The following is a 26,452-nucleotide window of genomic DNA, read 5'->3' on the forward strand; positions in this document are numbered from 1 at the left end:
GATCGTGTTTTCAATTTGCATAATGAGCCGAGGATGCTGTGAATCTCGGGCAAAGCTTGAGGGATGTCTTGAATTTGTTCAATTTCAGAGCACTGAATGTATTTATATGCTTTTGTATTTGACAATAATATGTATATGCTGTTTTTTCTATCGTCTATGTCTCTAAAACCTTTTTAAGGGTCATGTTCAATCCGTCTTAAAGCATTTTTTACCCATTCTTGAGTATGCATTAGGGGCATACATTCATGTTGCAGGTGCATTGATTATTTTTATTTATTACGATTAGTTAAATATCACTATTTGAAATTAAGTCAAGTTATGCAAAAGAGATCAAAATACATTTAAGCCCAGCACTAATTTAAACAAACTAGTGCGAGTGTGAAAAGTGTTTTAATAGAGTTTACAGGTGCACAGGGCAAAAGTGCTTATTGTGAAATAGAAAAACATTTGCAATGTTGAAATGCTGTAATTTGTTTTGGTTACAAATTGTGGGCATGTTGATGCAATTGTTTGGGCAAAAATATTTTATGGTATGTTGAGGACATAGTAAGGACAACTCTCCAGGGAACCATTATTCAGATATTTTCTCACAACAAGTCCATCACTCTTTTGCCCCACTGAATCGTCATCATATTTATCATATTAAAAAATTCAATTTCATGAAAGCTTACTGATGGGGGTGCAATGCCGGACAGAGAGCAAATCATGCAAAGTGAATTTATATCATGAATCCTCGATCATAATTGGCGTCCGACATGACATAATTACAGGATTGAATTCAGAATTGCTTTGAAATCCAAATTGGCTCCAGATGTTTGTCCGTGTCCGTTAATCAGTGTGACAGCCCTGCTGAAAAAACAATAAAAAAAGAACCAATACATAGAACCAATAGAACCAATACATATCGTAAGAGACCAAGAAAAACCAATACACTGCAGTGTGTTTTGGGCCATATTCCATTAAAACCAATACATATTCCATCAGAACCAATACATAGAACCAATACATACCGTCAGAGACCAACAAAAACCAATACACTGTAGTGTGTTTTAAGCCATATTCCATTAGAACCAATACATAGAACCAATAGAACCAATACATACCATTAGAGACCAACAAAAACCAATACACTGTAGTGTGTTTTGGACCATATTCCATTAGAACCAATACATAGAACCAATAGAACAATAGAACCAGTATATACCGTTAGAGACCAACAAAAACCAATACACTGCAGTGTGTCTTGGGCCATATTCCATTAAAACCAATACATATTCCATTAGAACCAATACATAGAACCAATACATACCGTTAGAGACCAACAAAAACCAATACACTGTAGTGTGTTTTGGGCCATATTCCATTAGAACCAATACATAGAACTAATAAAACCAATACATACCGTTAGAGACCAACAAAAACCAATATACTGTAGTGTGTTTTGGGCCATATTCCATTAGAACCAATACATATTCCATTAGAACCAATACATAGAACCAATAGAACAATAGAACCAGTATATACCGTTAGAGACCAACAAAAACCAATACACTGCAGTGTGTCTTGGGCCATATTCCATTAAAACCAATACATATTCCATTAGAACCAATACATAGAACCAATACATACCGTTAGAGACCAACAAAAACCAATACACTGTAGTGTGTTTTAAGCCATATTCCATTAGAACCAATACATAGAACCAATAGAACCAATACATACCATTAGAGACCAACAAAAACCAATACACTGTAGTGTGTTTTGGACCATATTCCATTAGAACCAATACATATTCCATCAGAACCAATACATAGAACCAATAGAACAATAGAACCAGTATATACCGTTAGAGACCAACAAAAACCAATACACTGCAGTGTGTCTTGGGCCATATTCCATTAAAACCAATACATATTCCATTAGAACCAATACATAGAACCAATACATACCGTTAGAGACCAACAAAAACCAATACACTGTAGTGTGTTTTGGGCCATATTCCATTAGAACCAATACATAGAACTAATAAAACCAATACATACCGTTAGAGACCAACAAAAACCAATACACTGTAGTGTGTTTTGGGCCATATTCCATTAAAACCAATACATAGAACCAATAGAACCAATACATACCATTAGAGACCAACAAAAGCCAATACACTGTAGTGTGTTTTGGGCCATATTCCATTAGAATCAATACATAGAACCAATAGAACAATAGAACCAGTACATACCGTTAGAGACCAACAAAAACCAATACACTGCAGTGTGTATTGGGCCATATTCCATTAAGACCAATACATATCCCATTAGAACCAATACATAGAACCAATAGAACCAATACATACCATTAGAGACCAACAAAAACCAATACACTGTAGTGTGTTTTGGGCCATATTCCATTAGAACCAATACATAGAACCAATAAAACCAATACATACCGTTAGAGACAAACAAAAAAAATACACTGTAGTGTGTTTTGGGCCATATTCCATTAAAACCAATACATAGAACCAATAAAACCAATACATACCGTTAGAGACCAACAAAAAACAATACACTGTAGTGTGTTTTGGGCCATATTCCATTAAAACCAATAAATATTCCATTAGAACCAACACGTAGAACCAATAGAACCAATACATACCATTAGAGACCAACAAAAACCAATACACTGTAGTGTGTTTTGGGTCATATTCCATTAGAACCAATAAAATTCCCAATAAAACCAATAGAATTTCTGTGATGGTGCCTATTGTTTTTTTTAGCAGGGAGTTGTGTCTCGGATAACAAAGTGCTCACTTTACATAAGGTCCATCATATGCCAAGTTTGGTTTGGTCAGGTCTGAAAATAACATATGGGTCAGAGCTCGTATTTTGACTGACCACACTAATTCTCGAAGAGTTCATCTAACTGCACTTGAATTTTGCCGACTACATTAAAAATGGATTGCGGTTTACACTTCCACATACTTGACCTCTGACCTCTCCCTACAGTGAAGAAGGCCATCGAGCTGAAATCCAGAGGGGTGAAAATGCTGCCGAGTAAAGACACGAGTCATAAAAACGCCGTTCTAAGTACACTTCCAACAGTCTCCACTTCAATTGATGCTGTAAAATTACAGGTGACCTAAAGTAAGAGTCTGGTCAACTAGTAGAGAACACCCGTGTGTTTCATCAACTTGTCATAAGGTCTAGCTAGTGAAAGAACAGCTGGACTAAGTTGTGAAACCTTCCTGCTGCTTTTTGTCAGTAGCTAAGCAGTCATTTAAATCACACCAGGGACAAGGTCGTATGATCAAATTGACATTGTATGATTTAATTTCACAGTATGAGTAATTTTGTATCACGGTAATTGAATCCTTATACAGTTTTTCTTGCTGGGTCAAAACGTGCTTCATCTAAAGCAACTTATTACACTTGTCTCTCTGAAATACCTGATTCTGATGCCAATCTGCAGTCATTTGCATGTCCAAACAAAAGTAATTATGAATACGAGACACAGGCAAAAGTAAAGCTATCAAAGTAATTTTTGGAACGTGGAGACACATTTAATGACTGGACATTTTCCCGTACTTATTACCTTACCTAAGGTTAAAAGACTTGCTCAAGGGCGTAATATGGCTAGTTCACTCTACCCACCCACCCAGGTATTTATACAACCATGACACGCTTTTTTAGACATCAGTAGTCTTGGGTTCGACAGACCATGTTTAAAGTTGAAGATACGCTAGTATAAATAAAACGCAACGGTGCTCCCCATGAATACATTATCGATGTGGGATGTTTATTCGTTTATTAAACTGGGATTGTTTTTATTCTCCTTGGCACAACCGCGTTCCCCTCAATCATTTTTGTTTGTGACTATTTACAGGTCTTGCTTGTTTTCATTATGTGTTTAATAAAGATGCCCTTGATGATATTCTTAATACAATGAAGGAAACAGCAGCACGTTATGCTGCATGGATGATTTCACCCGTTCAACGCTCCGTCAAGCGTGTTCTTTGCCAATTAGCATTACAAAACCTGCTGAGTACACCACTTCAGCGAGGCTACTGTAAAATTTACGCACGATAATAGTAGCTTGTTCGTAGCTACCCAGCCATTCGTTAAATCCGAGAGGTCGCCTTAGGTTTGTTGACAAACTGCCCAATTCACTTAAAGCAGATGAAGCCACTTACAAAGCGAATGGAGTCATTTCACTGACTTGAAAAGATACATTGAGTCTTTTGAAATAAATCTTATGATATGCTATATGAAACTTGCAGTAATTTCTAAGAAAGTTATAGGTTAGGCTTTTTTTATGACAGACATAAAGCCCACACTGCAGCTCATTGAGTCGGTTATCCATTTAAATGTGTGAAGAAGACCCAACCACTGCACAGTTTTCTTTTGTGTGCCAATTAGATAAGGATTTATCTGAAAAGGATTATAGCACAGTAATAAATCTGTCTGGAAAATTAAGGTTGAAAAATTACAGTTACGCAATCTGCACAGATATCTGAGAAACACTGGCAATTTGTATAGTGCCTAGTGGTCAGAATTTCTCTCCGTGTAAAAGTAGTAAGAATATGCAATTCTGCTTGTGGATGTCCTGTTTACAGTACACTGTAAAAAAGTTAAAACAATTTGATTTTGCAAGTCAATTCAACCTACTATTTTAAGTTTTGGCATGTGAAAAGTTGACATAACTTATAACATCACGTTAAAATTGTTTAATTAATTAATTAAATTAAATTAAGTTAAAGTAACATAATATATATATATTTCACAAAATGTTTTACAGTGCAATTTACACAGCTGTGAGATTCTTTCAGAGATAACTCATCTTTCAATGAAATCCATTTATTAGTTTCAAGTTGACATGACTTCTGGTGGACTGATATAAGAAATAAATAAACTTGTGTGTCTGTGTTTCTGGAAATTGCGAAGCACCATCCAATCAAGAGTGCGTTTCCCAAAAGCATTGTTATGCTACATACACACCAAACGCGGGGCATCGCGTTACTCGTTCTAGACTACTCACAGGATTTAACTTTGTGTAATGCGAATTTGTCACTCGGGTTGAATATTTTCAACTTGGACGAAGACGCATTTAAGGCAAATAGCGCGTTTTTTGTAACGTGAGCATCTCTTTTATCATAAATGGTTTTGACGCGTGTGCAGCAGGCACTTATTTTGACAAAATACGTGATTCACATGACGCAGCAAACACATATTTTAAAAGTGCGCATGTGTGTAAGCCTACAAGCTTTAAGACCCTGGGGAATGCTTGGGAGGAGTAAAGTCAGAGGGAAATTGCGCATTAATGATATATCTTGAAATAAAACAACACACAACTAAATCACAATAACAAAATCAGTCAGGCGATGCAGTTTACGTTATTTACAGCAATAATCTGAGTATAAGTCGATTTAAACAAATTAATTAGTACTCCACGTCCCATGTGACATCATCAACTATGTTTTTGAGCCAACAAGTTTCTCCAACTATGCATCGAACTATGGTGGTTCAGCAGCGAGTTATGTATATAGTTGTTCGGGAAATGCACCCCTGATAGTGCTGGCAGTTCCAACTAGTGCCACCCACTGCACCCAGTTATATGTACGATATGCATTAGATGGTCAATAAATGACCTGTGGACAGCCCATAGGCAAGATGCCTTAGGCATAGACTTAGACACATTGCTTATAGGTGCCACTTTTTATTTATTTATTCTATGGCATGCAGAAATGTCCATACTACGTGGCAGATACCATTGAAATAGCCCACCTGTTATGTAAAAGCACTGTAAATGAAAGGAAAATGATGCCTAATGTTTAGACAGTCAGCCAATGTTAAAATGTTCTGCTTGTCAGGTTTGCTGATCATTTATTAGAGAGGGTGTGGTGTAAAAGAGTGACTGCCCACTTCTTCAGTTCCTCTTCTAAACAAGAGTTATAACTCTTAAACCAAACCGTACATTAAAGGGCACTTGTTATGCAAAATCCACTTTTACAAGGTGTTTGGACATAACGTGTGTTGGCAGTGTGTGAACACAACCACCCTACAATGAAAAAATCCACCCGCTCCTTGTTTCTAATGCTCATTAAACCAAAGCAGTCTTATTAGACACTTATCAATGTGAGGTCACACTTACAGCCCTACATTACCATAGTTTTCACCCTTAGCGAGTTGTACAGTGTCCACAATATCTCAATAGTTAGATACTATTTTAACTGAAAGCACTCACTGTCTGTTTGTAAGGCAGTTCATTGGACCGAATGCGTCAAATAGAGCCGCCATTTTGAAACAGGGGAACCCTGCATCTGCGTCATTGTAGGCAATGGTGTAACGGAAATAAAATCACCATAAATCCTCATAAATGCGATTTTCTTGGTTTCTTTTGGTTTGTTTCAACGGTCAGACATGTATTTAGCATTGAATCTAGAAAAAATAACATTTTGATATTATGAAAATCTACTTTTTCTAACTATAATGCATAGTGCTAGTAGGCCTAACATCCATACGCAGCACAAAAGTCCGGCATTGTCCATGAATTCGAAGTACAGGCGGAGATAGCAGCTTTACCTAGTTACGTCCTATGACAAGACTTCTGTTTCAAGATGGCGGCGGTCTTGACACATACTTAGAACCCCAAGGTGACATCTAGTGTATATATCTATGTGTAAGGAAGTGAGGAGCTGTAGCTCATTTGCATTTAAAGGTACAGACATTAAAACAGACATTTTACATGCTATAATAAATGATCTGTGAGGTATTTTGAGCTGAAACTTCACCGACACATTCTGGGCACACCTGAAACTTATATTACATCTTGTAAAAATGACCATAATATGTGCCCTTTAATGCTCTTGATAGACCTATCGTACAACATTTTTATGAGATTGCTTAAATCTATTTCTCTACATTGTAATTGAATGTGATTTTAAGTGTTGCGCTGCGATGGCGTAGTCTGGCAACGTCTGTCAGGAGTTAGGGAAAGGGCTAAAATTACAGCAGGAGCTCTTAGATCTTCGATTGGGAAGAAAGTATACTTGGCATTTATGTATTAAACATCCACACATGTCACATGCATTATAAGGAGCTCTTTGGCACACACTGAGGTGATCACAGGGCAGCATAGGAGAGCAAAATAAATGCCCAAGAAAAAGATCAGAAAAACGGACACCCGCTTTGATCAGACAGAATAACTCTGGAGACTGATATCCACAATCACGAGAGAAGACATTTGAAGATCACATCAAAAAGAGAGACATGACAGATTATCAAAAGGCCTTGGTCCATAAATGGCTACCCTGGGCTGCTTACACACACACACACACACACACACACACACACACACACACACACACACACACACACACACACACACACACACACACACACACACGTACACCAGTAAATTACCTTGATAGTAATTTTGATAGTAGGCATATTTTTATTTAAACCAATTGGATTTTAGGTAGATCTCTCTTATTTACTACTACTACTACTAATAATAATAATATCAACACTTTAAAAGCTTTATACTCTAAAAAGTAATGGGTTATTTTTAACCCTGCATTGGATAAATATGGAACAAAACACACTATGGGTTAAGTTACGCAATGCTGGGTTGTTTCAATATAATGCTGAATTGTTTCAACCCAACTGCTGGCTTATAAAACCCATGGCTGAGTAACAGCAATCCAACTTTGGGTAACTTTTAACCCATCAGTGTGTAAACAATGCATTTAAATGCAATTCAAGGTGTTTTAACAATTCTAAAAAAAATGAAACGTAGTATTCTATCACTCGTATTTAAATATATAAGATTGTAAGAGGATACTTTTGGAACTTGATTTCTTAAAATGTTTTCTTAGCAGATCAAACAATATTTCATTTCTCAGTGTTGCATCAGGAACCAAAGTTTTTTTTTTTGTTTAATTAGCACAGCGTGATCATCTACAAGCAAAATAAAATATCGATTTTGATTAGAATTTTGTAATTTTGTAGTTCATGCTCAATGTAAATATGTTAACATAATTGGCATAAAGTGATCGGCGATTAAAAAATCTGCATAAGACATCTTAAATGCTGAGCTGTATTTATCAGAATTCTTTGTTATGTAAAATGTTTCTGAATATCCACTGTAATTATCTATGTACACTTGCATACGTAAGTGCAGGCATTATTATGTGACTGCTATTATGAAAGTCTAGTTTCGGGGCCAAGAAGATTATTACCAATTATTATGATTGTTTTTGTGAACTTTAAAATAAATGAACATAAATCAATATATTGAAAGGTGAGTCTCAAGATCTATGCTTTGCTATTCATTGCACTCTTGTGTGCTGAGACAAGAATGAGAATTAATAGGTTTAAATTTTCTTTGATTAATTACTGTGCAGATTAATAAATGAGACCCTTTTATCTTTTTCACAAAGTAATAACAGGAAAGTAAGTTTTTAGTTCATTCAGAGCATGTTGATTACGTTTACATGTATTTTTTATTAATTTTTTTTAAATCAACATGAAACAAAATTTGCATTTTAATCAGGAAATTGAACGAAAAACAATACTGGGACTTTGATTCATCAACATATTAATTGGACCAATATTGTTTGTCACCAATGATTCATGCGGAAAGTGTATAAAGAAACTCAACAGGTTAATTTCATACCGGCTTTAACCGGAATATGGAGAAATGTGGATGTAATTGTAGTCATTGCTTCACCTGAAGTGGAATCATCTGTGAACTGAACTAATGTGATTTTGGCCAGTAAATGACCTCAGTGGGATGACAGAAAGCGAGACTGTGAAAACATAAACTCACTGTGGCTTAGGAGGAACACGAGAGCAGGGAGAGGGGAAACGTGGGACATGCTTTGACCTTTCTTTGCTTTTTCTGGGTAATAGCCTTGAGCTTACCACCACTAAATCCCCTGTCAGCTGTACAGGAATAGATTTCACCTGTGAATGCAATCTACTCTGGCATTCTGATGAATATTGTACAGACTGGGCTGTGCTGAATTCGTACATGCTGTTTTCATTGTCAGGTAGGATTTGTTGCAGGTGCGTTAAAATATTCACAAGATACTCTAGCACAATCACAAATATATTACTTAAAAATGAGAAAACAATACATTTACTATTCAAAAACATGATGAAACGTTTTGGACTTTTAATAGTTTTCAATTCGATTTTATTTATATAGCGCTTTTCACAATTGGTAATTGTTTCAAAGCAGCTTTACATTAATAGAAGCAGGGAAAAACACAGAAATATTGACAGACAACATAAGTAACAAAATACAGCAGCTATGAATAAACTTTACAAGCGAGCATATTAATAATGTAACGTTTAATGTAACAAGTCAGTTAATGTGAAGAACTATAAAGAAGGTAATAATAATAATAATAATAACAATAAAAATAATTAACAATAATAAAATAATAATAAGTAAAATAATGATAATAATAATAAGAATAACAATAATAATAATTAAAATAATGATAATAATAATAATAATAATAATAGCAATAATAATAATAATAAGTAAAATAATAATAATAATAATAATAATAATGATAATAATAATAACAACAATAATTATTATTATTGCAATAATAATAATAATATTAATAATAATAATAATAATAATAATAATATGTAATAATTTAATTATTATTATTGTATTACTATTGTTATTATTATCATTATTATTATTATTATTATTATTATTAATTATTATTATTATTGTTATTGTTATTAATGTTATTATTATTATTGTTATTATTATTATTATTATCATTATTAGCATTACTATTTTACTTATTATTATTGTTCGTATTGTTCTTATTATTTTAATTATTATTATTATTATTATTGTTGTTGTTGTTGTTGTTGTTGTTATTATTATCATCATTATTATTTTACTTATTATTATTGTTATTATTATTATAATTATTATTATTATGTTTTGGGGTAAATTATGATCTATACATGTTCTTAGCTGGTTTTGTGACATTTTTTGTGGCCACTGTATTCACAAATAGCTTACAGCTCACAAATGATTTACTTTTCCAGCTAATTGCTGTAAGAGGCGGTATGGCTGGTAATGCTATCCTGATACACAGTCTTTAATTTGGACATCACACGCAACAGTCGACTTTCTCATGTAATGCAATTCATCTTCTCATCTTTCTTTTTATCTTGTTTCTTCCGCATGCAGTAAGCCAAGGGGGGATGGCGGCAGATATTTGCCCGGATCCAGGGATTCCTGAAAATGGGAAAAGAATTGGCTCCAGTTTCCAGTAAGTTCTCTATTTATTCCCTTCTCTGCTGCTCTTGTCCTTTGTAACCGCATGACACAGTTTTAATCAGGTCTGGACCTGCTGTCTGTCTCAACTCCCGCACCGACGGGCCATTACCACTAGGACCTCTGGTCACCGCTACTAAGTGGGGTTTTAATGTCTCTCAAAATAGAACCAAGATGTGTAATGTTCTGCATTTAATGGAAAACCATCTGGGCGTTTCGGAAAATGAAAGAAAACCCCAGAGACAAGCGGTTTTGGAAGTCTGACAAAAATTACTTTCATTTTGTCTGACAAAAAATGCATCAGAGGTGTCTGAAAGCACGACTTGTGTCGCTGATCGGTCACCGACGGTCATTTGTTTCTCGAAATTCCACAGGGTCGGAGCCAGCATCCAGTTTTCCTGCGACGACAGCTACGTGCTGCAGGGATCAAAGAGCATCACATGCCAGAGAGTGACTGAGACTCTGGCGGCCTGGAGTGACCACAGGCCTATCTGTCGGAGTAAGTGTAAATATGGCTCTGTTTTCCCCCGATGTGACACTTTCTGTAGGGACATTGTCAGATCTTGTTAAGTAAAATGTGTACCACATGGCAGTGGGGAGTAACGCTGCATAATCCGCCAAGCAGGGACAATTGTGCCACAAGGATTTAACCGAAAAGCAGACTCTAAAAAATGATGGGTTATTTTCAACCCAGCGTTAGGGCGAAAAAGAGACAAATCTAGCCGCAGGGTAACATTTTTATATTGAACCCATCAATGGGTTAAGAGAACACAGCATTTTGGGTTAAACAACCCAGCATAGGTTCATTTACAGTACAACCCAACATGTTGCATTCATCCCTGAAATCCAGCATTTTTGGAGTGCAGTATGTTTTACAAAAACGGCAATTCCATAAGGCACAGTGACAAATAAAAAAAAAGTGTAATTCATTGAAAAAGTAAGGTGATTTCAAATAAAGTTAATTTAATAAAGAACACTGTGGATTGTTATATGTGTATTGTATGACAAGGTCACTGCCTATGTCAAACTTTCCAAATTGATCAGGTTTAATTTTCTGTAGGATGTAGTCTATGTAAGCAATAGATAGCAGCTCACTGAGTTCTGAAAGTTTGCTTGTGGTATGAACCCTTACACTTGCTGGGATATGAGCTGTCCAGGCAGTGATGGACCACGTTTATTTAGTAAAGTTCTGCACTTTCTGGAAGTAACACAGCATTTGTGTTACTCTTGCCAATAATGTTACCTTTGCGGTCACTCAGTAAATTTTGTCCACATCCCTTTGTTTGATACTTCCATCAAGTAAATTAATGAGGATCTATGTTTGCTTTAATTAGGTGCTGCCGCTTTTAGTGCCATTCACTAGAGCTTGTATCCACATTACAAAAACCTCTAACCTAGAAGAAAAAGCTGATTTAAATGCATAATTTCAGGTTTAATTAAAGTTTTCCCAGCGTTTGCAAACTCTTTTTATTATACTGTCATATTCCTAATGGGGAAGAAGTCTTCATGCTATCAGACGCACCAACCAACCTTCATTTTGTAGAGGTGTAAATATTTACTCGTTGTTTTGATTTTGATTCTTTATCAAATATGATGTAATTAAATTTTTGTTTTACTTTCTTTGGGCACCTGCTTTGTTTTGGATGTGCACACATTTGCTTGAATTAAAGTGCATGTTTTTGCCAGTAAAAATTTCCAATATTTTACTATAGTCAATAATTGAACAAATGTGACCCATAAGTGTCATTTATTTTATTAATTTGAGATTAATACATCATATGAAAGCTGAATAAATAAGCGTTGTATTGATGTTGCATGTGTGGTCTGGATTCTGGCAGTGCAAAAAATCTAAATATTGAGAAAATCGCCTAAATGAAGTGCTTATCAGCACATATTACTATTGATAGATCTTGTTTATATATTTTACAGTAGGAAATTTACAAAAGTATATTCATGGAACATGATCTTATCCTAATAATTTTTGGCATAAAAAATAGAAATGTTGACCCATACAATTATTGTTGGCTATTCAGGGTTTCTCGCAGCACTTTGCAGTTCGGGCGGCCCGCCTAACCCTACCGCCTTAACTAGGTCGTCCAAAAAAAAAAAAAAATTGCTGCACAACAGGCTGTCAAGTTCATCTCGGAGAATAGCGCTGATGCGCTTCACCACGAGCGGGCATGCCACGCGCGCCACATGGCCAAATAAGAGAAAGACGTGGTCCGTCACTGTCAGGAGGATAACTAGTAGCCAGTTGATAAAACATCTCGGAGAATAGCGCGGACGCACTTCACACTGTGAGCGTGTACACGCGCCATAGGGCCAAAATGTATCTATCATCGTTTGCCAGACGTTCTACAACATCTGCTTCAGTTTGTGTTTATTAACTCTTCATCACGCATTTTCGTTAGGTATCTGTTAAAAACCTCTAATTCATTAATAATCTAGTATGTGTTCATTTTCTGTCATAGTTTCTTCAAAAATAAGTTTTATTTTGAGTGTTTTAAATAAAAATATTTTCATTTTCATCATAATGCATACGCCCCGCACCTTTGATTGTCACGCCCCTGGCCACGCCCACCCGTCCAACCCTACCACCTTAACTAACACATTTTCTGCGGGAAACCTTGCTATTGCTACAAATATACAATTATATAAATATATGCTACTTATTTTCAGTTTTTATTTCTCTTCTGTCAGACAGCAATCATTCCCACTGTGAATGCCAGTGGTCTAAAATCCCAATCCTCCTAACTGTACCGTATATTTTAAACAGCACATGTCTTTTTATTAGCCGTGACCATGTGATATCGAAGCACACAGTGCGTGTTCGGTGCGCACGGGCTAATCCTTCGTCATCGCCTGACCTGAGCAATGCGACAAGGATGAGGCAATTCGGGCATCTGCTTCACAACAAGAGCAAATAATGTAGAATTTTCTCCTGATTTATTTTTGGCATCCCAGAAGTCTCGTCCCAGCGGTCATGCGGCTAGATGCGCTTGAGACCTGGAGTGTCTCGGTTCTGAAAGCCACAGAGGACACAGGCCTCCAAATGACATTAATCAAAATGAAATAAGGCAGTGTGTCAGAGGAGCGGACGTAGGAGTAACCATGTCTGACAATTTCTACACGCAATTCTCGCCGATCACTGATTGATCCAGACACTTTTCTGTTTTTGCAGTGCCAAGTAACCTTTTTAAAGACAAGGTTTAAATGCAGTCTTTTCCTTCTTTTAGGATATGTTGGGAGGTGAGGGTAACGAAACAAGAAGCCTGTGATTTATTAATCACCGGAGAGCTTTATTTCTTTCGATACAGAGGAGATTTTTTTTGAGTTAATTATAGGGTATATTTTGCACCTGTAAATGAGATAAGCTCAATTTGACTGCTGCTTTTAGCACTCACTGCCACTTTGGTAATTAAGTGGCGATTATAACATCAATTTGCAAGTATACAGACCATGAAGGAGGTCATGTTTTCAATGTTAATGTTTTTAAACTTCATCTTTATGATAAGTAGTTATCTTATAGATTGCTGTTCGGTAAATGCCATGAGGTCCCCTGTACACCTGCTATTAAATATATTTTCTGTAATAACCATGGTTAGGTTTGATGGGAGGATGGCGTCATTTCAGGGATGCATTTATTTCCTGCTGCTTACATTGTTATATTTGGGTAAAAACGAAGTTGTCACTACAAATGTGATGTTTCAAATACCTGATGTAGTCACATATGTTTTTGAATGAGTTTGGATTGAGTACTTTGATCATTTTTGAAACCTTTTTCTAATACTGATCACCTGAAAAGAACAACAATTCTATTGTAGGTTAATAGTGATACAAAACATTTCTACTTTGTTCCGATAGCTTTCCCCATAGTAGAATCTGGTACAGTCCCAGTTTGAGAATATTTGCTGTGTTATCTTTTCACATCTCGACCTATCCAAATGTCCCTTTATACCTTGTGGAGAAGCTGATGAGGAGCAGGCCTGCTCTTATACGATCTTAAAGATAATCCCTGACTAAACACAAGGGAGGAGCATAATACCATTAATACCATTGCACTGTAAACAATAGGGACTCTTTCAATGACTGAGTCAAGTTATTCTGAGGCATGACCTGAAATAGATTAGCCCATGTCATGAGGGCTGGATGTGTATGTGCAGTTGTAATAAAAGCTTTGTTTTAAAACTGATTAGGCAGCTTTGTTTTACATACTGTAGGCAGCATTTCAAAGCCCATGTCATCTGCAAGTATTCCTTTGAATTTACAAGTGCAATTTATTTCCCAACTCGCCCCAAATTTGCTCAATGGGGTTGAGGTCCAGACTTTGAGGGGCCCAGTAATCTATATTATGGTTTATAGAGCATAATGATGATTTTGTAGATACACACTAAAAATGACTGGGTTTTTTTTTGACCCACAATGGGTAAATATTGGACAGAGCACACTGCTGGGTTAAAATTGACCAAATGCTGGGTTGTTTTAACCCAACTGCTAGGTTATTATACCCCATGTTTGCATAACATCAACCCAAGATTGGGTCATTTTTAACCCAGCACGGGGTCCTTTTTGCCCCAGCATGTGTTCTGTCCAATATTTACCCATTATGGGTCAAAATAACCCAGCAATTTTTGAGTGTATAGTGGTGGTTGTCATAAGGATATTTGGCTTTAGTTGCAGAAGGCATTGGATAACATTAATAGCTATGTTTACATGGACACCTTTTTCCTCAATCGGAATAAAATCATTCTGATTGATAAATCCTATCATAGAGTTTACATGAACACTTAGACCCAATTTCATTTTTACCCATCACCCCTACACTTTCCCCTCCCCTCCGTTAAGTGCGTTCACGTGAAGGGCTAGGGATGTCCCAATTTTCTTTTAGTTAAAGGGGTAGGGGAAGGGCCAAATAACCCTTTAAACCAGGGGTAGGCAACTCCTGGTCCTGAGGGCCAGTGTCCCTGCAGAGTTTAGCTCCAACCCTAATCAGACACAACTGAAAAATCTAATTGAAGTCTTCCGGACTGTTTGGAAATGACATTCAGGTGTGTTCGAATAAGGTTGAAGCTAAACTCTGCAGGACTGTGGCCCTCGATGCCCACCCCTGCTTTAAACAAACACATTCAAATGAAGGGGTAAAACATTTTCCAACATGGCTGCTCATGCGAGTATAATTCAAGTCTTTTTTACATCAATAACGTTTTTAATGATAAATAATAATTTGTTTTATGATACATTCAATCTTGTGTTCATATTTACGTCATGTGGTCAATGTTTGCTAACATATCCTGCTTTACTAATTGCTCAGTAGCAACATGTGAACAAATGTAACCTCTGGAGTGCGAATGCCTCCCTGATTCCCCATCTGATCGAGTCCTAGTTCCCCCGGTCTGCTCCCACTTCGGAGGCTGCACATCGTGGAAAACTCCCGGTGCTTCAGATTGCTAGTCTACTACAGCGATTGTGGGAAATACAGATCCACAGCCCAGTTAGTAATAGCAACAAAAATCATTCATGTTGTCCCAACATAACGTGATTAAGTGGTCTGAACATGATAAAATTAGGTTGAGATAAAAAACAGTATTTTTTTTCCAGAACCCAAACTCAAACTAATTGTGTTAACGCAATAAAAAAAATCTATAAATTATAGTACATATTCATTTTGTGTTGAACTAATTTAATATATATACTTATTGCTCTTAATGAGGTAAAATTTTAATGTGTCATTTCTATTAAGAAGTTCTTGAATCTTTTTTTGAGTGAATGACAGGACAACACAAGCTTGTTTTCTGCTATTACGGAGTGTTTACATGTCCTTTCAACCTGATCTCACAAATTTCCGTGGCATAGTCACGGAATTTTGTGCTCATTTTTCCATGGCATTCTCACGGATCTCCGCATTTTTCCGTGGCCCTGCTACGGACTGTCTTTTTCCGTGGCATTCTCACGGATTGGTTACTCAAATGTTTTGTCCTATTTTCTTACCATTTTCACATGGACACGTGTATTTTTATCTCATCTGTTCGTCCACACGAAAACGCAGTATCACGGCACTGAAACCAAACATTTTTGAAAACCCCTGCCTGGATGAGGATTTTAAGAAATGCTGGTTGCAGTGTTGTGGAGACAGTTTTTGCCTTGCGACGTCACTTTTGTTAAGTTTCTGATTGGCCAAGGTAGCCTTAATCGGTTTGGGTCTTTTCATTCTGATTGAGGTGTTTACATGGAGCATTTTCATCCGGATTGAACATTTAAACCGATTACAATTGTCCATGTAAACACAGCTACTGATAAAGAGGAATTATATTGACAAAATATACACTAGGTTTTAGAACAAAGCTATAGTGATGTTGTTTATGTCAATGTGTCTTTTATTGTATTGTTGAATATGTGTATGATATCCGAACAGCAGTACAAAAACATTTCGTTTTTATTTTTATTCTCTTTACAGCTAGAACATGTGGCTCTAATTTGCGAGGCCCTAAAGGCGTGATAACATCTCCAAATTACCCCGTCCAGTACGAGAATAACGCACACTGCGTGTGGGTCATAACAGCGGTGGATCCGGAGAAGGTACGTCTGTCATTTAAATCTAAATTGCAATCTAAGTCTGACTGGCGGTCATACGAAAAATTAACTCCACAGAACGCGGTTACCATGCATTTGAATACTGACGAACCACAACAGGTAGGCTTTCGAATAGCCTCCAAGACACATAATTGAGTGGGACCTTGCATAAATGTCACAAATAATCTTAAAGATAATTTGAGAGAACATTTGCATTGCAGTCCACAGCGTTTGCATAATTGTCAACCTTTTGCCCCGTCTATCGCTGGCACCGCGTCTCTGGAATTGATTAGGTTTAGCCACACGTCTTTAGCTCAGTGGTGAGAGTGACGGTAGCACAATTCGGTATGACCTCAGCACACACCGCGGGAGCGACTCATGCTGTGCTTTCTAAATTAAGACAAACCATAATCAAAATATCTCATTAGAGTAAACAGCTATCATGTTAACATGCTTTGTATAGCTGCGTGGCAGATGTTTAATGCAAGGTATGCATGCTGTATGAGTGTGACTTGACTGTAAAATGATGTATCACATAAAGCATACATCACATATTTGCCGTAGGACTAGGACTGGTTGATCTATTGAATATACTCAATATATTCACATTGGTTTACTGGCAGTATAAAATGAAATATTTTTAGACAGTCCCTTTATTTGATTGATGTCTTGTGTATTCATTACAAATGTGTATCCATTACAATCCCCCCAAAATTGTTGTTTTTCTCTCTGTTAAGCATTCAAAGTCCTACATCACTGCAGCTGAGGAAAAACATTAAGTTTATAAAAACTATCCCTCAGGAACTGGATGTGTACAATTAGTCATACAGATGATAGACTACTGTAAAATCTTTGTGACGTGCCAGTAAATTGAAAGTACCTGTTGGCCACCATCAAAAACAGACTTGACTATCATACACACAAACTCCCTGCAATGCCACAACCAGTTTATTTTCTTACTCATGCTTTCAGCTTTGATCTTATGATGAAATGTGACTTTAATTTATTTCACACTCTGATATTTTTACCAAAGGCTCTGTTCCAAAACATGTTCAGCTTTCTAACTAGACAGCATCTTACTGCAGGTGCTGATTTTGTTCATATTTAAACAAATACTGTGTAGCATACTATCTAGTAGGAATTAGAAATGAAGGTCCAAAGAGTGAAGCTGTTTCAATGGTTTGAGTTCTACTGTAATTATTATATTCATTTAATCTTACATTGCAATGTAAACGAATGTTTAAGAAAAAAAACAGTACATGTATGCATATTTGAGAGTTGTGGAGAACAGCTGAGAGCAAAAATTCTTCAAGTGTATTCTCAGAACAGAATGTAAAGACCGCAGAAGATGATAAAAATGCAGTCTTGATCTTTGTGTCTCAGACAAGAAGGTCATGGTTCAAAACACGACACGACTACTAATACATGTAGAACCTTTCAGGGCCATTTAAAATGGCTTAGACATTTGTCCGATTACAAACCAAACCATATTTTTGGAATGTTATTATTCATATAACAAATATAGACTTACCAACATAAATCCCAATGCACCATCATCAATAACCAGAAGAGGTACCTTTCACAATTAAGTTAAGTCTGAAGTAAAGGTCTTCACTGGTCCACTTAGATGTGTTCGACTCGAGACCAAGTGGGTCCGGGTCTAAAAGTTTCACGTGTGCCTCGGACACAGGTCGGGTATAATAATAGCGGCATAGGGTCTCAGGAAATTTAAAATGAATGTGTTTTTGCCGAACAGACCCGAGACATGAACTATCTTACATGTGTGCGTCAATGTCCTTTTGACCAACCCCTTTTCTGTTTGCCAAGAGCGGTTGCGACATTGTGTGGCTGGCGGTAGGTTAATTTTCGTTGAGACACACCAGTCAATCAATTTTAAATGTACATTTTAGCTTTTACCTTGGTGTCGTCGTCAGATAACAAAGTAAATTAATAAAGCAGCGAGCCAAATTTGTTGCGAGGCCGACAGGGTTTCTTTTTGTCTGACTGGAGCGTAATGGCACTTTTTCAATTCAATTCAATTCAATTTTATTTATATAGTGCTTTTCACAATACTCAATTGTTTCAAAGCAGCTTTACATTAATAGAAGCAGTAAAAGCACAGAAAAACGACAGAAAGCATAACATAATACACAATAGCATAAGCAGTCAAATTTGCTGCGGCTATGATGCAACATTATGAGCGAGCGTATTACTAATGTAACGTCTAGAAGAAGAAGCTAAGTTAAGCCAAAGCAGGCTACCTCCCCGGGGTAAAAAAACCCCTAGGAGAAAAAAAAAAACCCTGGTTGTTTAGCCGAGGAAATAAAAATAAAAGTCCTAGGAGAGAAAAACCCTTGGGAGATATACATGTATATACACACATATAAACGGATAAGGAGCTTAAGCGGAGATTAAGCGGAGATTAAGCAGAGATTAAGCGGATATTAAGCGGGTCCTGCCGGTGGTCGTTGGTCAGGCATCAGCTGGGCATCACATTGAAGGACGACCAGTAGATCAGAGGTGTGCCGACTTTCACATCTACCGGAACTGGGTCTGTTTGTCCCATTGTCCTCAGGGTCAATGGGACCCAGGGACGAGACAGGGAGAGAAAAACAAAATCATATTAGCGTAGGGGCCGTTCACATGTAATGCAAGTGTCACACAGTGATGTGGTTTAATCAGCTTAGTTTCAGACAGACTAACTATTGAGGCATAATTGTTTTATCCACAGTTGAGGATTTTGCAAATTGGGGGCCCACTGCGACGGTATATATGGTAACTAAGGGTCACCTTCCGATTTTTAAGAGAAAATGAAACCTGTCGACCCATTTGACTAAGGCCTGTAACCCCACTGTCGTCGTTAATGCAGGTTCAGTGGCAAACGGGTCTATATTGCATACTATTTACAAGATCACGAGAAAACGCCAACATCGCAACCTGACCATACGTGTCAACCCGTTTGACTAAGGCTGGAGGCCCCACTGTCGTCGTTAATGCAGGTTCAGTGGCAAACGGGTCTGTATGGCATACTATTCACAAGACACAAGAAAGCGCCAAAATCGCAACCCGACCATACGTGCCAACCCGTTTGACTAATGCCGGAAGCCCCACTGTCGTCGTTAATGCAGGTTCAGTGGCAAACGGGTCGGTATGGCATACTATTCACAATAGAAAGAAAGCGCCAAAATCACAACCCAACCATACGTGTCAACCCGTTTGACTAAGGCCAAAAGCCCCACTGTCGTCGTTAATGCAGGTTCAGTGGCAAACGGGTCTGTATGGCATACTATTTGCAATACAAAGAAAACACCAAAATCACAACCCAACCATACGTGCCAACCCGTTTGACTAAGGCTGGAAGCCCCACTGTCGTCGTTAATGCAGGTTCAGTGGCAAACGGGTTTGTATGGCATACTATTCACAAGAACACGAAAGTTCCAAAATCGCAATCCGACTATAGGTTAAGATAAGGTTTTTATTTATTTATTTGGTTGGTCTGTGTTATGACCGCGAGTGCTTTGTTCCGTACAGATAACTATTTCGAGTCAAGTACTTTTACTAGACAAATTATGCGAATGCTTTGTTGAAGAGAAAAGTTTTAAGTCTAGATTTAAAATTATCGACTGTGTCTGATTCTCGGACATCGGTTGGTAAATCATTCCAGAGCTTAGGGGCTAAGTAGGAAAATGACCCTCCACTTTTAGACACTTTTGATAGTCTAGGGATAATCAAGAGACCAGAATTTTGCGACCGTAGTGTGCGTGATGGATTGTATTCTGATAGTAATTCTCTAAGATATGAGGGTGCTAGGCCATTTAAAGCTTTGTAGGTGATTAGTGATATTTTAAATTGTATGCGATATTTAACTGATAGCCAGTGTAAAGATGCCAGAATTGGGCTTATGTGGTCATACTTTTTAGATCGAGTAAGTACCCTTGCGGAAGCGTTTTGAACTAGCTGAAGCTTGTTTACTTGATTTGCATGGCATCCCCCGAGTAGCGAGTTACAATAGTCTATTCTAGAGGTCATAAAAGCATGGATAAGCTTCTCTGCGTCAGATGTAGACAGTATATGGCGTATTTTCGAGATATTTCTAAGATGGAAGAATGCTGTGCGGCAGACGTTGGCGATATGACTATCGAAGGATAAGTTGCTGTCGAACATCACACCTAAGTTCCTAACCGTGGAAGATGGCACCACAGTGCAGCCATCTATGTGCAACTTGTAATCTGACATATTATGTTTGTAGCGATTCGGTTCAATAATAAGTATCTCTGTCTTATTGGAGTTCAGCTTAAGAAAGTTATGTGCCATCCAGTCACTAACATCGCTAAGGCAGTCTGTTAGCTTAGAAAACGTGTGTGTTTCGCTGGGATGTGAGGAGATGTAAAGCTGGGTATCATCCGCATAGCAGTGAAAACTTATGTTATGTTTCCTGATAATGTCTCCTAGAGGTAACATGTATAACGAGAACAGGATAGGACCTAAAACCGAACCCTGCGGTACACCGTATTTAACCACGGAGTGATATGACTCTTCCTCGTTTACATAAACAAAGTGATAGCGATTGGTTAGATACGACCTAAACCAGGCTAGCGCCTGACCACTGATGCCAACATAGTTTTCTAGTCTATTGAGTAAGATTGTATGATCTATTGTGTCAAAGGCTGCACTAAGGTCTAATAATATAAGAATTGAGATTTCACCACGATCGGATGTTAATAGGAGGTCATTTGTAACTCTAAGCAACGCTGTCTCTGTGCTATGGTGGGGCCTGAATCCTGATTGGAACTTTTCATATGTACTATTATTTGTCAAGAATGTGCGCAACTGGCTTGCCACTACCTTTTCTAATATTTTCGAAAGAAAAGGGAGATTTGAGATTGGTCTAAAGTTATTAAGCTCTCCCTGGTCAAGCTGCGGTTTTTTTAATCAGCGGTTTAATAACTGCTAGTTTGAAAGCTGTTGGAACGTATCCTATTTCTAGCGATGAGTTAAAGATATTTAGAACCGGGGTTGACACTACAGGGAATACCTCTTTAAGCAGTTTTGTGGGAACGGGGTCTAATATACAGGATGATGATTTGGATGATGTAACTAGTCTAGAGAGCTCATCTATTGTAGTAGGTTTAAATGAATCAAGATGTTCGTATGGTAGTCTAGTGTTTTCATTGCATAGTACCCCATGGTTTGGGTCAGGTCGGGTCAGCTCACCTCACTTTGGCTTGGTTAGCTTTTCCATTGAGTTTAGTAACAGTTCGGAATGGGAGGGATTATAGGCGTGTCGTTATATATGCGCTGCCTACTGCTATGACATCATACAAGTGAGAGCATTGTTGGAATACATCCCCATAAATTAATTTATTTTTCAGTTCATTTATTTCACAACAGGTTTACTCGAGACAGCGCAAGCTGGCATGAAGGTAAAGCTAATCTTTTACATTATAGCGACAGTGTTTTTTAACGTCACGTTTTGGTATCGGCTCGGGTCACTTGGAACCTGACCGAGGTGGTACTAAAAAAAAGGTATTTGGTACTATGTACTGCAACCAATGGAAAAGCCCCCAAAAGTAAGCTGACCCAAACCGTGGGGTACTATGCAATGGAGAAGCACCTTAAGGGGCTGCAGACTGCACACACATTGGTTCTGTTTACATTCGGGTCCAGTCAAGTTAAAAAAAAGATTTTCTCGGGTTTGTCTTGGGTTGGGTCTTTCTTAAAAAATATATATATGCACATTGGGTTCAGGTAAAAAGTGATTCGGGTTATTTTGGGTATATTTCTTTGGACCCAAGCAGACCTCTAGTCTGAAGTAACACGATTAGAAAGGGCTTTTCTTTTACTTAAATTGTTTAAGATCAAATATTTAGTGCTGCCATTCGTATTAGCTATATTAATGTCTGGCCCAAAATTGTTCTACTGCTGCTGTTCACTTTCCACCCAAACTGATCATTTTTCTCTTGGGGAAAATCACTTTATCCCATAAGACTGCAGAGTGACAGAGTGCGACTGGCTGTGACATCATTCGGTTGGCTGCAACCTTTGTCATGATGATAAGAAACTGTATTACTGCAGAGGCACCGCATAGCTTCCTATATGAACGGTCAGTCCAGTTGATTTTATATATATTATATACAGCAGACCCATATATAGTATTTGGACGACATCAAAGTTGTATGCCTGAATGTCACTGCATTTTATTTACAATCAATTGATGCAGGAATTTGCTCAGAAATAGCTTTGTTTTGCCCTTTTTGTAACAACTAGTGTCCTGCAGGTGTGTCCCAAATCACGTATTCTACCCTATTTGTTAGAATAAGTAATGACTAAATTAAAATTTCTAAAAAGAATAAGTGCCCTTGAAGTATTAGGATGTCACTCATTTATCCGAAAATGAAGTGTGAACACTTCTTGGACTCAATGGTCGTAGTTTTGCGTGCGTAGTAAAAGAGAGGAGGAGCTATTACAGAAGCTGAGTGAGCGATGTTCTTCTGCAGAGACAATCACACTTCAGTCTGACAGTAAGTGATGTCATTTTAGACAAAACAGGTTCCAGCACAGGTGTAGTTCATCACATAACATGTATATTCAATTATTTTCACTACATGATGGATGACATCTGATACATAAAGAGAGAGAGAGAGAGAGAGCTTTATGGTTTACACTGTCCTGTTGCTTTTGATTAAATGGCCAGGGAAAGGGCAGTGTCAACACCGTTATGTAGACTGCTGAAGAATATCTTATTATCACATACACCAGAGATTTGCTGGTTTATTCTTTACTTTGTGTTTCCTCTGTTTGTGGTGCTGGGGCAGTGGTAAAAGCCGACAGTTGAGATGTAAAGTTCATGGTTGAGATGTGAGGCGTTTTGTAACAGACTGTATGTTTGTAATGTCTGAAAAAAATGTTTTTCATGTTTGCAAAGCCACGCTTGGCTTAAAAGGCACAAGCAGGGGTAAGCTCTAGAAAAAAAGGAAGATTGGTTTTCAAGGGATAAAAAGTAGCTCAATAATCATGCAATAGATTCAATTGCACAGTTTTTACATCAGAAATTATATAAAGAGTTAAAGCCATTAAAGGCAGACCAGTTTCACATGTTGTACTTATCTAAAGCTCTCTCTCTCTCTCTCTCTATAGTATATATATAGATGTTTAATCGGACGCACGTGCGTTGTCACAGTTATGCATCTGAATGGGACTAAACTTCCGATCTCTATTTGTTTATCTCATCAATTAAGAAAAAAACATTTGCATAAAAAACATGTTCGTGATTAACTTTTATGTTAATCTGCAATACCGTGATTATCCACTAGATGGCCAATTTATGAAAAAACTGAAGCCAAAACGTTATTTACTAATTTTAAACTCTGTGTATGTTTTGATAATTGTTCTTAATCTGATCTCTAACAAAATTCCTTCACAAAAATGCAATTATTTCAGCTTTTTGCAACAAAAATATTTTTCAAGAAAAATACCTATATTTAAGAGTTTGTAAGCAGAGAAAAAATAGATAATTTTGTTTGTTCATTGTTTGTTTGAGCATATGGTCTATTTTTTAATTTGTATATTTGTATGTTTATATATTTTTAGAAGAAAATGTATCTGGAAGGCATTTTGTGAAACTTTTGTGAAAATCACAAAAATGCTGGTAGCCAACTTTTCAAAAAATGGCTGGTGGGGAATGAGTTAATGGTCTGGCTAGTGGCTAAACGAAGGTGACCAGATTTTAAAATGAAAACCAGGGACAATTCCTAGTTCAATGGTCAAAATATCATTAAAATCTAATTTGTTGATATCTACAGTATTAATTAAAAAACGGGAACAAATTCTATTTTGAATGTTTTCGTCTTTTTATTGTTGTGGGTTAATTCAATTAATTGAACAATTTCTGTAGCCTAAATTATTATTTTTTCTTTTATACAATGCACAGATATGACATATCTCAAAATGCAAAATGTAAACATATTTACACAAAATAAATGATCATGCTGTGATCAGTTCACTTTATTGGTTTATTACTTTAATTTAACACTAATACTTAGTACCTTAACCATCAATAACTTTGACTGTTTTCATATCTTATTATAATTGGATGACACTTTGGCTGCGTCCGAAACCGCATACTGTAGGTACTGAATAAGATGAAGTACCTACTTACTTGCCGTTAAAACAGTAGGTACTGTATAGTATGAATCCTGGTAGTATGAATGAGATTCGGACGTACTACATGCGCCATGTTGCTACATCACGTGACATATGTCGTCATCACGCCATGTCATTTCAGCGCGAAAACAAGTCTTCTTCGTTGGATAACTCCTCTCCCGGGGCATCATGGGATAGTGAAGTGTCCATCGTATGCACACTGCAAAATCTAACTGGAAGTAGTAGGTCATCCGGGTACTTTTCGCATACTGTTTTTCGAATACTATGTTTTCGGACATAGTACTCGCCTACTGCTTTTTGCGTACTATATAGTATGAAGTAGGCAGTTTCGGACGCAGCATTACTCATGTCTCGTAGTAAATTCTTCCTCAGTAAATCAGTGGCGCGCAACCAAGTAATCAGTGTAGCTCGCAGCCCCCTCTTCTGGTGAAAATAATCATTACATGATTGCTCTGGTCTTGTACTCCAAACCTTAAATGTTGATCAGTCTTTTTCAGTGTATTTGCTGGTTGTTTTGGACGTGCTGTAAAACGGGGAGATTTCCAAGGACAGATTCATGTCGGGGACAGAACACCAAAAACGGGACTGTCCTACGAAAACAAGGGCGTCTAGTCACCTTAGGCTAAACTGAACTCTGGAACAAATACTTCATCGAAAATAACAAATGTTTTGTTTCCTTAAGACAAGAGGAGACTGCGATCATAGATCACCGCTATGTGAAGGGAGGTTTGGCAGCCGATTTGTAGTTAAGATTGCATACATTATATAGTAAACATTTAATGTTAACTCAGTGTAGTTTTTTATATGATTTAAACTAAAGTAATCTACTTGTTGTTTATTTTGCTTGTTATCAGAAATAAACTACTCTAAAAGGACTCTTTTAGTTTTACCTGAAGTTACGTTTGTTACACAAAAGCTGTTTGTTTATGTTGTTACTGCTGAAATCATCTACATACAGTGGGGAAATGAAGTATTTGACACATCATAATTTTTATCAGTAAGTGGATTTCTTAGTGGACTATTGACACAAAATTTCCACTAGTTGTAGCCATCAAGCCAAATATTGAATTCATACAAAGAAATCAGAACATTTAAGTATACAAGTTGAGTCATAATAAATAAAGTAAATTGACATAGGGAATTGAACACATGAAGAGAGCAAGGTGCAAAATGGCATAGAAAGCCAGGAGATCACCTGAAATCTATCAGTATTGAGAGAGAAACCCTGCCCCCTATCAGTACTAATTAATATCAGCTGCTTTAGTCCTAAATGATGTCCGAAAAAGGCTTCTCATTACCCAGGAGGCACACAGGAAAGACTTCATGATGGGTAAAAGCCAAGAACTCTCTTAAGTTCTTCTTCAATCTTATCATTGAAAAGCATTTTGATAGGAATGGTTATAGGTGCATTTTC

At 37.2% G+C, this 26,452-nt stretch overlaps 1 protein-coding gene across 2 annotated transcripts in view; it reads left to right on the top strand.

The window, feature by feature from the left end:
• The window catches only part of csmd1a (CUB and Sushi multiple domains 1a), a 696,936-nt gene that overhangs the window by 406,013 nt on the left and 264,471 nt on the right, over positions 1–26,452 (top strand). For both annotated transcript variants that reach the window (XM_073872919.1, XM_073872920.1), the window contains exons 7-10: positions 3,000–3,077; positions 10,219–10,300; positions 10,680–10,804; positions 16,760–16,881. In XM_073872919.1, coding sequence (XP_073729020.1) covers positions 3,000–3,077; positions 10,219–10,300; positions 10,680–10,804; positions 16,760–16,881 — 407 coding nt within the window. The remainder of the gene's footprint in view (positions 1–2,999; positions 3,078–10,218; positions 10,301–10,679; positions 10,805–16,759; positions 16,882–26,452) is intronic.

The sequence above is a fragment of the Misgurnus anguillicaudatus genome, chromosome 11, assembly GCF_027580225.2.
Source record: "Misgurnus anguillicaudatus chromosome 11, ASM2758022v2, whole genome shotgun sequence".
In the NCBI taxonomy this organism is placed as follows: domain Eukaryota; kingdom Metazoa; phylum Chordata; class Actinopteri; order Cypriniformes; family Cobitidae; genus Misgurnus; species Misgurnus anguillicaudatus.